A 16,081-nucleotide genomic window follows, 5' to 3' on the forward strand; every position below is an offset into this window, starting at 1 on the left:
AATTAGCAACAAGGGCTAACGACACAAAGAATTATGAAAACACTCAGGAAAGCGAGTGTGTAATTTTACGCCGGCTGAGGTCCCAGAGAGAAGCCGGCTTACCATACAAAGACTCCATGCTCGCCGCGTCCTTGTCAACGAGCGCCGAGGCGACCCACACTATCCCGAGGATAAGGAGCGCAAGAAGGACAAGCATGACCAGAGTTTCTAAAATGCGGGCTCGGATTCCCTGAAAAAGATAATGGAGATCTAACTGTATTTTATTTCATCTCATGATTAATTAGGCTTCTATCTATATGAAAGTACAAAGATTCTTTGGAAAGGGAGGAAATTTGTATTTATTAGCAAGATTAAAAAATTTCAGCTTTACAGTGTCAGGTTTAGACTGACTTTGCTTTACCAAATTATGCAGAATACCATCAAGCTTTAAAGAACCAAAAAAAAAAAAGTGAAAACATTTTTTAGAGCCATCTTTTAAAACGCAAGTTGGTGAATCTCTGTCTGCAGTTCTCAGTGAGGGCATCAAGAATGACTCAGGTCGGCAGCCAAGCAGCCATCAGAGCGCTGGACCCCATGAGCGCGCACAGACCCCAATCCCAGGGCGCCAGCCTCGAGTACCACTCCCACGGCCCCCAGCACAGCTGCCAGCGCTCCCCTCACCTCCACCCCTACAAGGACCAGTGCCCCCTCTCCTCCACTCCCACAGCTGCCAGCAACCCCCCCCCCCCGCCCTGCCGCCACAGAGGCCAGCATCCCCTGCTCTGTAGCCCAGGGACTCCCCAACCAAAGCTGGCAGCAGAAACCAAGGCCAGGCACAGCACTCAGCTATCAATTATGTATCACTTCTTTCTTCACATTAGATAAAACCATCATTACTTCATGTGCCCGGAATATAATAAACCATCTTTATGCACAGTTTTGTTTTAGACATAAAACAAATTCTGATCTCAGGGCCAAACCAGAGGTCTTCTAAACCAAGCCAAACCAAGGCTTCTAAGCTTGAAACATTGAAACCTATTGGACAAGGCAAACAAATGAATAAAAAACAACTTTCTTATATTCCTGAAAAGTCACCAAATGACTGAATCCGTACCTAAATTCAAAGACCCCTATTGATGCTTTATACCCTAATGCACTAATGTACATCTAATACAACAAACAAAATCAGAAATAAATCCATGTCTCTCAAAATACATCTCATGTAATATTTCCTTCCACATTAAAAATAGTTGAAGTTGTGTGATAAAGATCTAAAACACACACTTACTTCAATTTCGCCCTATATTATTTGCTAACTGGAGAGGCTGCACGTCAATCGCAGCGTGCAGTCAGATGGAGAGGAGAAGGCCCGGCCCACACCCTGGCAGAGCCGCCCCAGCCCCAGCCCCAGCGAGGCTCTCACAGGCCAGGCTTACCACCGAGCTGCCCAGGGCAGGTTCAGAGATGTCCTTAAATGTGGAGTCAGCACACCTTCAGTGTTCACAGGAAGGGAGGCCAGCAGACTGGAGTGTGTGATGCTTGTATTTTATTTAACACATCAGATCTAACTGCAGTTACGACTCAAGTGAGACGAAACATGAAGTCCCCAAACGTGCTCCGGAAAAACCCACTGACTCTCCCGAAGAACTCTCCAACCTGCACTTCACAACCTTCAAGCCACTTAGGATACCAAAACATGACCGCCACCTTTCTTTTTCTTTTCTTAAAGTAGGCGCCACACCCAGAGTGGGGCTTGAACTCACAACTCTTAAGATGAAGAGTCAGCTGCTCTATCAAGTTAGCCAGCCAGGTGGCCCAGGTAGCCACCTTCCAATAGTACTTTCTTTTACCTTGCTTCCCTCTTTCTAAGCAATAGTCCTTTTTTGTAAGCAAGAATCTTATTACACATCAAATATTATGTGAAGAGCTTATAATGGATAAGAAGAATAGGTGCTCGGATACATGACCCTGAGATCATGGCCTGAGCAGAAATCAAGCTAGATGCTTAAACAACTGAGCCACCCAGGAGCCCCTGGACTATCTTTAAAGGATGTCTGGATAGCAAACACGCTTGGAAAACAGAGACGGTATCTCTCTGAAGCAGAAGTAGGTCTGTTTCCCACAGAGCAAAGGGCAGGCAAGTTTGCTTGAAACACATGTGTGGGTTTCCCTAGGTCTGAGATTGCCCAGCTAAGACCTGAGCCCACAGCGGGAGTGGCGTCACCGGAGCCACATGTCCCCATGAGGCTGGTGGGAGGAGGGCTTGTCCTGGGGAACAGGAAGCTCTTGGCTTACCTGTTCTGAGTAATGAAGTCCTTTGTCTCTGATCCAAGAGTCTCGTGTCTACAACAACCATGCAGGAACCCGACTAACTGTCAGCTTGCAAGTACAGTAAAATCTCAGACCCTCTCCCTTCTGGCAGCTTTGGGTAGCAAGGGCAGGCAGCTAACATGGCTTTCTAGAGAAGAGCAAATAAGAGTCCCACCAGGTTGGGTTAAGCGCAATGAGAAGCCTCCCAAGATCTAGTAATGAAGCTCTACCCAAGCAGTAGACAAGTGGGAGAAGTAAGGGCCCCCCAGGACTTGATGTGCTGATGCTTCAGAGGCTGAGCCGCAGGGGGGGCTTGGGGCATAGCCCCTTCTCCCAGAGAGGAGGGGTGTCATCATGTTCCTATAACACCAAGCCCTGCAAGGCCAGCTATAAAAACTATGATTACAGGCAACTATTTTTCTTATATACTTTGTCCTTTTATGTATTTTCAAAATTTTATAGTGTGAATGTGCATTACTTTAAGTAATACGAGAACAAATTAATGTTGTTCTTAATTTTTAATTTTTTTCTTAAAAGAATTATTTCCAAGAGATTGGCACCCAGAAAAGTAACTTTTAAAATATCCAAGTTTAGTTTATGAGAGTATAGGGAGCTAGTTCAGGACTCCAACTCCAGCAGCAAACCGCCTGGGTTCAAAGCCTAGTCCCATCACTGACCACCTGTGTTAACACTGGGCAAACTTCTAAACCTCTGTGCATTTGTAAAATAGGTTTATCCCTACCTTATGGGGTCATTATAAGGATCAAATGAGTTAACATAAGTAATGTGCTTAGCCATTAGGCTGGGTGCTTAGCAGGCACAATATCAGGGTTAACTGTAATGGCTCAAATTACTGCCTTTGTTTTTTAAATGTTCAAGGCTTTGGAGTTCACCTATCATTTGTGTTTCTGGATCAAATTTACTTCTCCTACGGGCGCATGGGGGGCTCAGAGGGTTAAGCCTCTGCCTTCAGCTCAAGTCTCGTGATCCCAAGGTCCTGGGATCGAGTCCCACATCGGGCTCTCTGCTCAGCAGGGAGCCTGCTTCCTCCCTCTCTCTGCCTGCCTCTGCCTACTTGTGATCTCTGTCAAATAAATAAATAAAAATCTTTAATAAATAAAATAAATTTATCTCCCCTAGTGCCAGCTTATCACCTTCTTCACATCTCTGTCACCTACTATTCACGGACCTATAAGAAACAATCCCGAGTTTCTTGATGATGTCAACACCAGGTACACAAGCATTTCTGATCATTCCCTTGCCATCATGACTAACATACAAGCTCCTAATGAACTTAACCTCCATGCTACCCCAGCCCAGCACACGCACTAGTTGACTCTCTCGTCTCTCAGACCCACCTCTACGAACTCAAGACTGTGAGACCGCTCCATATTCCTCTCCAGTACATCCAGTCCTCTAACCTACACTGGTCTTCCTCATTATAACCTCCACTCCTCCAGTCTTATTTTCACTTGCCTGTTCCCTATGCTGAAATATGTATTTTAATGATACTTCGGTACCAGTAATAATTCTAATATTCCGGGTCCCTTTGATTTCTACCAGACTACCTTAACTCTACTGGTGGCTCACTCCCTGAATTCTCAGTCCTAGGAAAGAAATTTACAAAATCTTGAGAAACATGTGCTACGACATTCCAAAGTGGGCCTTTGCTGTTACGTGGCACGACTTAAGCTGATCTCTAGCTGACTAACGATGCCCTCAGTTTTTTAAATGTTTTCCATTCTCCTTGATCCTACATCTCATCTCCTACTTTCTAGAAACCTGTAGCTGCCCTTACCTCTTCCTTAGTGGGATATAACTGGAGGGACTGCACATCCCTCAGTTTCCTTTCCCTACCTCTGGTTCTCCGTCTCTGCTCTTATTTCTTTCATTCTTTACATAAAGGAAAACACCTCAGATTCCTCTTCTCCCATGGCTCAGGCTTAGATGTTCATCATTTCAACATGCTGGATCAGTGCTTCTCAAACTTTGGCACACGTCAGCATTAGCAAGGGGCTTGCCAATCCCTGAGAACCAGCCCAAAGACACCTCAGTTAATTCTGACGAAGAGAGCGCATCTGATGAAGACCCCAGATAGACCGCTCCGTTCTTCCCCCAGGGGATCTTGCCTCCTCATTTAACCAATGACTCTGAAGTTTGTATCTTTCGTCCAAATCTCACCACTGAGACCAAGATCCATACCTTTGAGCTGCCTCCTCCCCTCAAGTATCTCACAAGTATTTACATTTAATTCTAAAGTCAGACTCCCCACTTTATCCCCTAAACCCACTCCTTCACTGTTAACATAGCCCAACTGATGGCACCAGTACCCACTGTGTTGTTTTTTCCCGACGCTGCAAATACCCCTGTCATCCCACCCTCCCGCATGTGTGCATGCACACACACACACACACACACGCACACACACACTCGGACCCTAATCTATTCAAACACCAGGGCCTTCTGATTCTATTGTGTCATTATGACTAACTCTATCCACTTCTCCTTCTGCCACCACACTCATCTCACCTGGACAACTCCCTGCTTTGCTAGCTAGGAGTCCGATGGCCAGCTCTGGCCTCTCTCTGCCTGACGTACTGCCTACACTGCAGCAGGAATGCAATCTCCACAAAACACAACTCTGATCACATCGCTCTCAGTCAGAACTTGCTACAGAAACACAGGCCGGCAACAGGGAAACAGGTGCAGTAACGCAACAACAAATAAACATCAAGGCTCATTAGCACCACTTCTAAGCAAATGAGGTGCTATACATACATCCTTAAAGTTGGGTCTTACTCTTTCTTCTGCTGTTTAGATGGTGTACAAAATAATTATAGATGAAGCAAATTATTTATGATTTAATAGCATACAGAAGTGCTGTCCAACAGACCCTTCCGTGACGATGGAAATGTTCTAGTCTATGTTATCCAAGAAGACAGCAACTAGCCATATGTGTTTATCAAGCACTTAAAATATCATTACTATGAATGAAGAACTAGTTTTTAATTTTATGTAATTTTAGTACTTTTACATTTATACAGCCTCACAAGGCTAGTGGTTATCATATTGGTCAGTGCAGATTATTAACCCCCTGCTGCTAATGAAATCTGATATAAGTCAGATACTCTCTGTACTCTGAAGTACTTTCTGGTTATTTTTCTAAATTTAGCCTTGATATAAAATTATTGGAAAAACAGCTTTGTTGAAGTAACCTGATTTAACATGCTATTGCTCTACTTAATATTTTCATTAGCATTAATGTCAAAAAGAGATAATCTACTACTAAATTCAAAAACCACCCCCTTCTGTTTATATTAAGAAAAATTACATTCTCTCATTAAGAAAAATAATTTTTAAAATGCCGCCTACATATGACCTGACTGACAGTGATACTAAGGTTTAAGACCCAAACACTTACTCCCCTACACTGACATATTAAGTCCTCAAATAAATCCCTTTTTGTTAAATATATATATATATATATATATGAACAGTTTTTCTAAAAAGAAACAAGCTATATAATTCAAAAAAGATGCCTTTTTCTATTTCAGATATTGAGTAATATCAAGAAGAAATATCTAAAATGTATACTCACATGCGTAGCAGTCATGTAAGAATAATTTAACAAAAAAAGACTTCTGTAGTCAAATCATATAAATTGTTCAAAATTTACCCTCAATATTTCTTTTGAAAAATAGCAAATAACTCACAAAAAGAAATCTCATTTTCAGTTATCAGTCTAAGTACAAAAGAGTGAATCAGCAATATTACACTTACAGAAAAGGCTGCCACAGAGCAAGTCACCAAATTTGCTGGACAGGATTATGCCTGTTGGTGAAAGACTGCGGACTGCTGTAGGAAGAAATCACTGTTATTCTGACTCAGCCCACTAGGAGGCCAGGACATTTATGTTCTCCTTTTAACTGTATTCTTTTTTTTATTATTATTATTAAATGAGGTAAAAATGAGCCCAACTTGAAGTCACTGAAGTGTCACATTTATGAATTTTAGCAACACCAATAGAAAAACATAAATTCTTTTATCAAATGCAATGTGGCAGCCTTTTTCTATCATCAACAACTTTAGGACAGAGAGAAGAGGGTAATGGGGCTATAAAGAACCAGAGACTTCATCTGTTAATTCAGAATTGACCGGCTCCTACAAGTGCCAAAAATACATAAACTGCAGTTACCACCTTTCTTGAGATCATAAAAGTATTACAAAGCCTAAAAAGTACAGGCTTTGTGGCATGTAATGTGTGAGATTTTTAAACTTTTGTATGTGATTCTGTCTGCAAAGTAATGAAAGCATTGAGAGAGCTTTTATCACTACCATTAATCACCAGCAGGACAGCATATAAGCAAAAAAATATGCCTACTGCTCATTTTTCCATTAAGAGTCAGAATCAGGAGCTAGGAAGCCCCAAGGGGAAGGTTCCTATCAACTCTATTCTTGCATATGCTGAGCTAAAAGATGTGCCAGATGTCAGAGTAACTTACTGAAATACCCTGCAAATAACAAAGTGGCAGAAGATTGTCAGAGAGGAAAAAGGTTTCCACTGTTTATCTTAAAAAGTAAGTCTCTTGAATATAAGATCACAAACTATAAGAACTTGAACTTATCAACAGTTGTACCTCTTTCAAGTACTTTTGAATGTTTATACTATGTCATACATTATTAAGATCTCTGGAACTCTGTAATATTTTTATCCCCAATATGAATACTTATCTTAATCCCACCCCAAAACCATGAATCTAAGTTACTTTAATGAAACTCCACCTTTTATTAAAATGATAGTTCAATAAGCACTCAAAACTACTATTAAAAACAGCATTGAAACTAAGTACTTTCTTTCCACTAATAAAACACTATAGTGTATTTTAAGAAAAGCAAGCTATATAATTACACTAGTTTCACATCAATATTATTTTGAAAATTACAATTATCAAAACACTATAAAAGCTTAAATTGAATAGACTAGTAAAAACTAAATACATGTGGACAGAGATTTAAGATTTAAATAAGCAATGAACAGGTAAAAGTTTAAAACATTAAAATAGTTAAAATTGCTTTTAGAACTTTTTGTACTTGTCAATTGCACACTTAATTGCTTTGTGCTGAAGATCAATGAAGTGACAATGACAATGTATATACAAAAGTTCTAACAATAAGCTGACATGTTTCTGTGGTGATGAACACTCAAACAAGATTTTGCCTGGACATCTTGACCTCTCAGAAGGTATGTAAACACCATGTTACATACTATGGCCCCACCCAACAGGAAAGCCTGGGAAAATTTTCTACATTTACAGAGCATTTAAAATAAATATCAAGCCACTGTTCACTTAACAAAAAGAGTCTCTTAGTAACACGAAGGTAAGGTTTGCTCAGCATGCCATCAAGACTGCACCAAACATATATGCCGTCATCTGGGAAGATGGATAGAAACACTAACTAGGAGCAGAAAATAAAGGCAGGTATTAATTACTCTTAACCCATGAAACAAGCTACAAACAGGCATCCGTAGAGTGTCAAACATTTCCCCCCCTTCCTCCCAAGGTAATCATTAAGCATTTGGACAAAAGAAGTTTTGGTCCCAAGGCAAAGAAAACAGCTTTATAGAAAGCTTTGTTAAACTACAGTGAAATATTTCTTAATATATTAATGCACTTAATGTAATTTATTTCAGATGGAAAAATTAAAACTACAAGATGTTCAAGTCATTAAAATTTGACAAAGAGAATATATTTTAGGATAAGTTAAAATAAAAACACTATCATTGCCTATTCATTTAACTAAGATGTTCATTGTATTCAAATTTATGAGAACCTTCCCATGATATTAGACAAAAATCCTCGAGATCTGGACACCTGCTGGCTCAGTCGGTTGAGCGTCTGCCTTCAGCTCAGGTCAGGATCCCAGGCTCCTGGGATTGAGCCCTGCATCGGCCTCCCTGCTCGGTGAGGAGCCTGCTTCTCTCTCTCTGCCTCTGCCTGCCACTCTGCCTGCTTGAGATCTCTCTCTCTCTCTCTCTTTCTCTCTGACAAATAAATAAATAAATAAATAAAAATTTTTTTAAAAATGCAAAGACCTTGTATTAATTCTAAATTAATACATAATTAATTAAACATAATTCTAAATTCGAGAAAAAACTTTCGCAGTACACTACACTAGATTATCAGAACAACTTCATGGCTGGCCAGTGAAGACCTTTCGTTCTGCTTCTTTTCCAATAACCTTTAGTATCAATCTCACAGAAGAAAAGAGATGGGAACTGATATCTACCAAGCTCCTACCAGTTGCTTTACACACGCTCTTTGAATCTTCATGATAAATCAGAAGGTAAACTGTATTAGAAATGAGGAAGCTTACATCCCAGAAAGTTAAACAATCTGCCTCCAGTCACCCCATCGCAGTGAGTGAGCCGGCACTCCCTGCGAACTCAGGGCTGTCAGCTCTCAGAGCCTATGCTTTCCCCCCCCCCCCCCCACAGTACAAAAGTGAGACACCAAAGACAAACTGATGTGGAAACAGGGAGGCAGGGGAGAATGCTTAAAACATACTAAGACAAACCTCTAACATAGTAAAAGAAATAAAGGAAAACACATAAAAGCTTCTTTTACTAGAACATTAATTTTCAATTCCATAATAGCAAACTCATGCTGAGGTCAATCCTCAGTCCCATAAGAAACTTTTAATACAACAGAAGTCAATATCTTACCTTTTGTTTCATAAAACACCCACGCATAAACCCCAACAGATACAACAAAACAAAGATCAGTAGGGTTTTTATCACATTACTACAGCAAACCGTAGCAGAATATAACAGAGTGCCACCACATAATTTAGCTGTAGCATCTCATTGCTTATGTGGCAAAGACGGCGTTCATACAAAAACACTAAGAATTCCAAAATAGCACACAAAGCTTAGGGCTGTCTGCCCTCACTCCATTATCTGGGTTGGGCCCATCTCTCCCTGATTTCCACATCTCCCCCAGCTCTCAATAAAAGCAGCTTTGGCGGGGCGCCTGGGTGGCTCAGTGGGTTAAGCCTCTGCCTTCGGCTCAGGTCATGATCCCAGAATCCTGGGATCGAGCCCTGCATCGGGCTCTCCGCTCCACAGGGAGCCTACTTCCCCCTCTCTCTTTGCCTGCCTCTCTGCCTGCTTGTGATCTCTGTCAAATAAATAGATAAAATCTTTAAAAAAAAAAAAAAAAGTGGCTTTGGGTGGACAGGTGTGCATGCAGGTGTATTTTACAGTTTTCCACTGATAAACTATAAACTGACACTTCAGTTTTACATATCAGTTTCGATTTGGGTAATGTGAGCTCCTCACCAAGAAAAATAGCCTTTCATTCCTTCCTATTTGTAAACAATGACAGTCTACTGTCTACTAAATACTAGTGCATATTCCACCCAACTTACAGGAACATCACACAACTACCTGGGCACCCATGTGGCCCTCTCAACAACACCCAAACTTCCACACCAACCTGGCCAAACATAACCACTAATTTGAACTGCCATGTTCGTCACTTATTTACTTTTATTTTTGATTGTGGTAACACACACGTAACACAAAGTGTACCATTTTGAAGTGCACAGTTCTATAGCGTTAAATATTGGTTCACGCTGCTCTGCCATCCCCGTCACCAGCCATCCCCAGGACTCTTCCACATTCTCCAACTGAAACTCGGCACCCATTGATAGTGACTCCCCATTCCTGCCTGCTCCTGCACCCAGCCCCTAGCCCTGACCATCCTATTTTCTGTCTCTATGAACTTGACCACTCTAAAGGCCCGCAGAAAAGTGGAACCACAGTATTTACCTGGTTGCGACAGCCTCACCTCCCTCAGCATAACGCTCTCCAGCCTCGCCCATGTTGCAGAATGTCTTTGATTTTTAAGATGAAATAACGTTCCCTCATAGATGCACACTACATTTTGTTTATCTATTAATCCGCTGGTGGATACTTGCATTGTTTCCACCTTTTGGCAATTCTAAATAATGCTGCCGGGAAAAGAAGCGTATAAAGGTCTGTGAAGGCAAGAGGAAGACGGCGGTGGAGGAGGAGGAGCCTGGGCGAGCTGGTGGCCAGAGGGGAGGCGGGCGGGAGGACGGGTGGAGCAGGTGATGGGGAGGAGGGCGGGCACTTGCTGTGCACAGCTGGCATATGGAAGTGTTTCACTTAGTTGTACACCTGAAACGGAGTACCTAACATTACTCTGTTAACCAACTAGAACCTGAATAAACACTTTTATAAATGGATACATGAGTATCTGTGGAGTTCTCACTTTCAATTCTTCTGTGCATATACCCAGAGGAGGAACTGCTGGCTCATAAACAGTAATCCTATTTCAATTTCAATTTCGTGAGCAACCACCACACTGTTTTCCACAGCGTCTATACAGCCTTACCTTCCCATCAACAGCGTTCATGCGTCTCAATCTTGCTACATCCTTACCAATACGTGTTCTTGTTTGGGGGGTTTTGCAGTTGTTGTTAGCCGCCAGCCTAATGCATGGGGAGAAATACCTCCCTGTGGTTTTAATTTACATTTCCCCCAAAACTGGTACTATGGAGGTCTTTCATGTGCTTATTGGCCACATACATGTTTTCTCTGGAGACACATCTATCCCAGTCCTCTGACCCTTTTTTATTTGGTAGAGTAAGTCCCATCACCATGTTCTTCAAAACCGCTTTGGCCATTCTTGGCTCTCTGCTCCTCCATAAGAATTTACTATCTGCTTATCACATTCTTCACGATAACCAGTTGGAATTTTCTTTAGAATTGCACTGATTCTAAAAAATAATTTGAGAACTGTTATTCTTACCCATATAAAGAAAGCCTAAACACAGAATAACCTATCCATTATTTAAGTCTCCTGTATCATCTTTCAATGAGATTTTTTGTTTCCATATATTATTTCCATAAAGATTCTACATATCATTTGTATGATTTATTTCAAAATGCCTTATGCTATATTGCTACTATAAAAATTTTTAATTAGATTTTCTTTGTTGTTATTTATTAGTTTTCTATTTTAATCTATATTAATTTTTCTATGTCAATCTTATATCCAGGTTCCTTGATAAATTTTCTTATTTGAGGGGCGCCTGGGTGGCTCAGTGGGTTAAAGCCTCTGCCTTCAGCTCAGGTCATGATCTCAGGGTCCTGGGATAGAGTCCCGCATCGGGCTCTCTGCTCAGCAGGGAGTCTGCTTCCTCCTCTCTCTCTGCCTGCCTCTCTGCCTGCTTGTGATCTCTCTCTGTCAAATAAATAAATAAAATCTTAAAAAAAAAATTTCTTATTTGAAGTAATAATTTATTCTTAGATTCTATGGGGTTTTTCAACAGACAATATCATATGTTAATAATATTTTGTTAACCTTTCAGTTTTTTCTTTTCTTGTCTAACTGTAGTACTAATAAATCCATAACAGCGTTATTATTAGAAATAAAGGATTTCAGATGGCATCTCAATTTTAAAGTAAATACTTTCTACACTTTACTATTAGGTACAATGCCAGTTACGGACTTAGAGTAGATATATATCCATTATCAAGTTAAAAACGTTTGCTCAAATTCTTAGTTTGCTTTTTAATCATGAATGGGTTATTGATTTTGCTAAATGTGTTTTGTGTCTCTTTGGAGGCACTCAAATTATTTTTTTCTCATTTACTTTCCTAATATGAATTATAGTGCCATAGATTTTCTAATGTAAAGCCAATCTTGCATACCTGAAATAAAATTTTCTTTGATGATGATTTTTTGCATACATGGCTGAATTCAGCTTAATATTTTTTGATTCACAAGTATTCACAAATAAAAATGGCCTACAGTGATCTTTTCTTACACAACCCTTGTCTACTTTCAGTATCAAGATTCTATCAGCCCCATAAAACTGTGAGCGTTCCATCTTCAAATCTCTGAACAAATCCGTATGAAACTGAAGTTATCTATTCTTTGACGTCTGGTAAAAATATCCTACAAACTGTCTGGACTTGATTTTTTAAAAACCAGAATGACTGTATAACTTTCATTTCTGGCAATATTGAGAATAAGATATGCTTAATTTCCTCTGCCAAAAAGTGTCTGAAATGCTAGAGCAAATATTTTTAAATCTCCCTGAAATCTTTTCTTTGTCGATTTATTCTGAGCAATACATTGAATCTGGTAACCCTCACAGTGTTGGCTTTTCCCAGATGTCAGGTCATTTTCTGAATTCCTACTCATCTTTATATTTAAAGAGTTTTTTCCCTCCTGGTTCTCTTTATCACCTCCTGACTCTGGTGACAGCAGAACTACTAAGTGAATCTAGAAAGTAGATCTTAGATAGGCAGGATCTGGTTCTGAGTGATGGTCTCAGTAGCCTGTATCTTGGTGGACACTTGTAAGGATTTACTGGGCACTCTACCACCAGAACCCCCATTTTCTATGTCAGCCTACAGTAAGTATTACAGCAGCTTGCTAAGTGCAGCTCCCCTCTGAGTACCCTGGTCCTTTCTGTTCCTCACATCCTTTACCAGCAGAGCCAGATGGTTTGAATTTTTGTTAAGACCAGGTCAAAGAAGAATTTGAAAAACACAGATATACTCAGATAACTGGAAATGATAAAATCAATTTGCCAATAGATGCAAAACTAGATAGTATCCTATGGGACAACATAATAAAATGCTTGGAGCTATCTTTTATATAGAAAAGAAATCAATTCTATCAGACAAACTCTTTTTCATTGCTCTTACTTTCCTACAGGTTAGCTCTAACCCTAAAGAGATGTAAAATAGCCAAGTCAATAGAAAATCAAGCAAAGGTACACATCATCACGGTCTTCTACAAAGCCTAGGACTCCACTGACAGAACACCCAGCATCTCCTTTGCCCATTTCCAAGTCTTGAACAACTGCTCTTGGCACCAGAAAATTTATGTATGCAAAATAAATTATTAAAGTAAAAAGGATATAAAATATATGTACAAACTAATTATAATTACATAGTACTCCAAATACAAATATTGACAGGTAATTTGGAATGATATAAAGTGTAATGTCAGATTAATTGGCTTCCTATGAAATTTTTAAAATTAAAACTAAAATATTAATGAAAAAACAACAGAAGTCAAGATACACAGGATAATCAAACAAAATCACCAGCGTCATGAGTATGCTTCATGCAAGCCCAATAAGACACAGGAAAAGTAAACATTCAGGATCCTACAATACAGATGCATTCAGGAAGGATGAGTACATTTGTAGAAATCGTCCTGGAATCTTGAGGATTTATGAACATCAGACTGGAAAAGATCTTCTTTGAACAAAGGCCATGAGTGGCTAAAACGTTTAGAAAGCTAAAGAGGAAAGGCCAAAAGGAAAGACTGGGCCTCCATATTTGCTGACAAAATCAGAGCCATTTCAAGCAGAGACCACAAAACCTCCCAATCTGGAAAAAGGCCAAAGAATGTCCCCAAATTAACAATTAGCAAATTAATAATGTATTTCAGATAAAGGGCCAGTAAAATTAACAGGTAGAGAGAAAAGAGGAATCAGGGAGATTGGTTCAAGATGATCGATCATCACGGGAGACAGGAAAAATATATAACAAATAACCAATCAATGAATCTGCACCATTCCTAGCAGCTGCAACAACACCAAGCATAGAGTAACTCACTGAACGAATTATGCTAGAAGATAAGACTGCCATCAGTAGACTAATAATGTTAAGAAATCCCTAAATGGGGGACGCCTGGGTGGCTCAGTGGGTTAAGCCACTGCCTTCGGCTCAGGTCATGATCTCAGGGTCCTGGGATCGAGTCCCGCATAGGGCTCTCTGCTCAGCAGGAAGCCTGTTTCCCTCTCTCTCTCTCTGCCTGCCTCTCAGTCTACTTGTCATTTCTCTCTGTCAAATAAATAAATAAAATCTTTACCAAAAAAAAAAAAAAAAAAAAGAAATCCCTAAATGATAGAAAGTAGATGGTATTAAATCTACGGAGAAATTATAGAACAAAATACTAGCCAATAGGATTCAACAGTACATTAAAAAGATTATTCACCACGACCAAGTGGGATTTATTCCAGGGCTGCAAGGTTGGTTCAACATCCGCAAATCAGTCAATGTGATACAACACATCAATAAAAGAAAGAACAAGAACCATATGATACTCTCAATAGATGCTGAAAAAGCATTTGACAAAGTACAACATCCCTTCCTGATCAAAACTCTTCAAAGTGTAGGGATAGAGGGCACATACCTCAATATCATCAAAGCCATCTATGAAAAACCCACCGCAAATATCATTCTCAATGGAGAAAAACTGAAAGCTTTTCCGCTAAGGTCAGGAACACGGCAGGGATGTCCATTATCACCACTGCTATTCAACATAGTACTAGAGGTCGTAGCCTCAGCAATCAGACAACAAAAGGAAATTAAAGGCATCCAAATCGGCAAAGAAGAAGTCAAATTATCACTCTTCGCAGATGATATGATACTATATGTGGAAAACCCAAAAGACTCCACTCCAAAACTGCTAGAACTTATACAGGAATTCAGTAAAGTGTCAGGATATAAAATCAATGCACAGAAATCAGTTGCATTTCTCTACACCAACAGCAAGACAGAAGAAAGAGATATTAAGGAGTCAATCCCATTTACAATTGCATCCAAAACCATAAGATACCTAGGAATAAACCTAACCAAAGAGACACAGAATCTATACTCAGAAAACTATAAAGTACTCATGAAAGAAATTGAGGAAGACACAAAGAAATGGAAAAATGTTCCATGCTCCTGGATTGGAAGAATAAATATTGTGAAAATGTCTATGCTACCTAAAGCAATCTACACATTTAATGCAATTCCTATCAAAGTACCATCCATCTTTTTCAAAGAAATGGAACAAATAATGCTAAAATTTATATGGAACCAGAAAAGACCTCGAATAGCCAAAGGGATATTGAAAAAGAAAGCCAACGTTGGTGGCATCAAAATTCCGGACTTCAAGCTCTATTACAAAGCTGTCATCATCAAGACAGCATGGTACTGGCACAAAAACAGACACATAGATCAATGGAACAGAATAGAGAGCCCAGAAATAGACCCTCAACTCTATGGTCAACTAATCTTCGACAAAGCAGGAAAGAATGTCCAATGGAAAAAAGACAGCCTTTTCAATAAATGGTGCTGGGAAAATTGGACAGCCACATGCAGAAAAATGAAATTGGACCATTTCCTTACACCACACACAAAAATAGACTCAAAATGGATGAAGGACCTCAATGTACGAAAGGAATCCATCAAAATCCTTGAGGAGAACACGGGCAGCAACCTCTTCGACCTCTGCCGCAGCAACATCTTCCTAGGAACAACGCAAAAGGCAAGGGAAGCAAGGGAAAAAATGAACTACTGGGATTTCATCAAGATCAAAAGCTTTTGCACAGCAAAGGAAACAGTTAACAAAATCAAAAGACAACTGACAGAATGGGAGAAGATATTTGCAAACGACATATCAGATAAAGGACTAGTGTCCAGAATCTATAAAGAACTGAGCAAACTCAACACCCAAAGAACAAATAATCCAATCAAGAAATGGGCAGAGGACATGAACAGACATTTCTGCAAAGAAGACATCCAGATGGCGAACAGACACATGAAAAAGTGCTCCACATCACTCGGCATCAGGGAAATACAAATCAAAACCACAATGAGATATCACCTCACACCAGTCAGAATGGCTAAAATCAACAAGTCAGGAAATGACAGATGCTGGCGAGGATGCGGAGAAAGGGGAACCCTCCT

At 40.0% G+C, this 16,081-nt stretch overlaps 1 protein-coding gene across 10 annotated transcripts in view; it reads right to left on the minus strand.

Moving 5' to 3' along the window:
- LMBR1 (limb development membrane protein 1) overlaps window positions 1-16,081 on the minus strand; it is a 163,327-nt gene that overhangs the window by 66,460 nt on the left and 80,786 nt on the right. For 9 of the 10 annotated variants that reach the window (XR_009353058.1, XM_059172390.1, XM_059172385.1 and 6 more), the window contains one exon: window positions 103-229. Coding sequence is in view for 9 of the 10 variants with exons in the window: in XM_059172390.1 (XP_059028373.1) it covers window positions 103-229 (127 nt within the window). In the remaining variant the exon portion in view is untranslated. Of the gene's footprint in view, window positions 1-102; window positions 230-10,120; window positions 10,275-16,081 lie in introns of those variants that run through there. The other variant, XM_059172389.1, reaches the window with a different exon arrangement.

Source organism: Mustela lutreola, chromosome 4, assembly GCF_030435805.1.
Source record: "Mustela lutreola isolate mMusLut2 chromosome 4, mMusLut2.pri, whole genome shotgun sequence".
NCBI classification, from domain to species: domain Eukaryota; kingdom Metazoa; phylum Chordata; class Mammalia; order Carnivora; family Mustelidae; genus Mustela; species Mustela lutreola.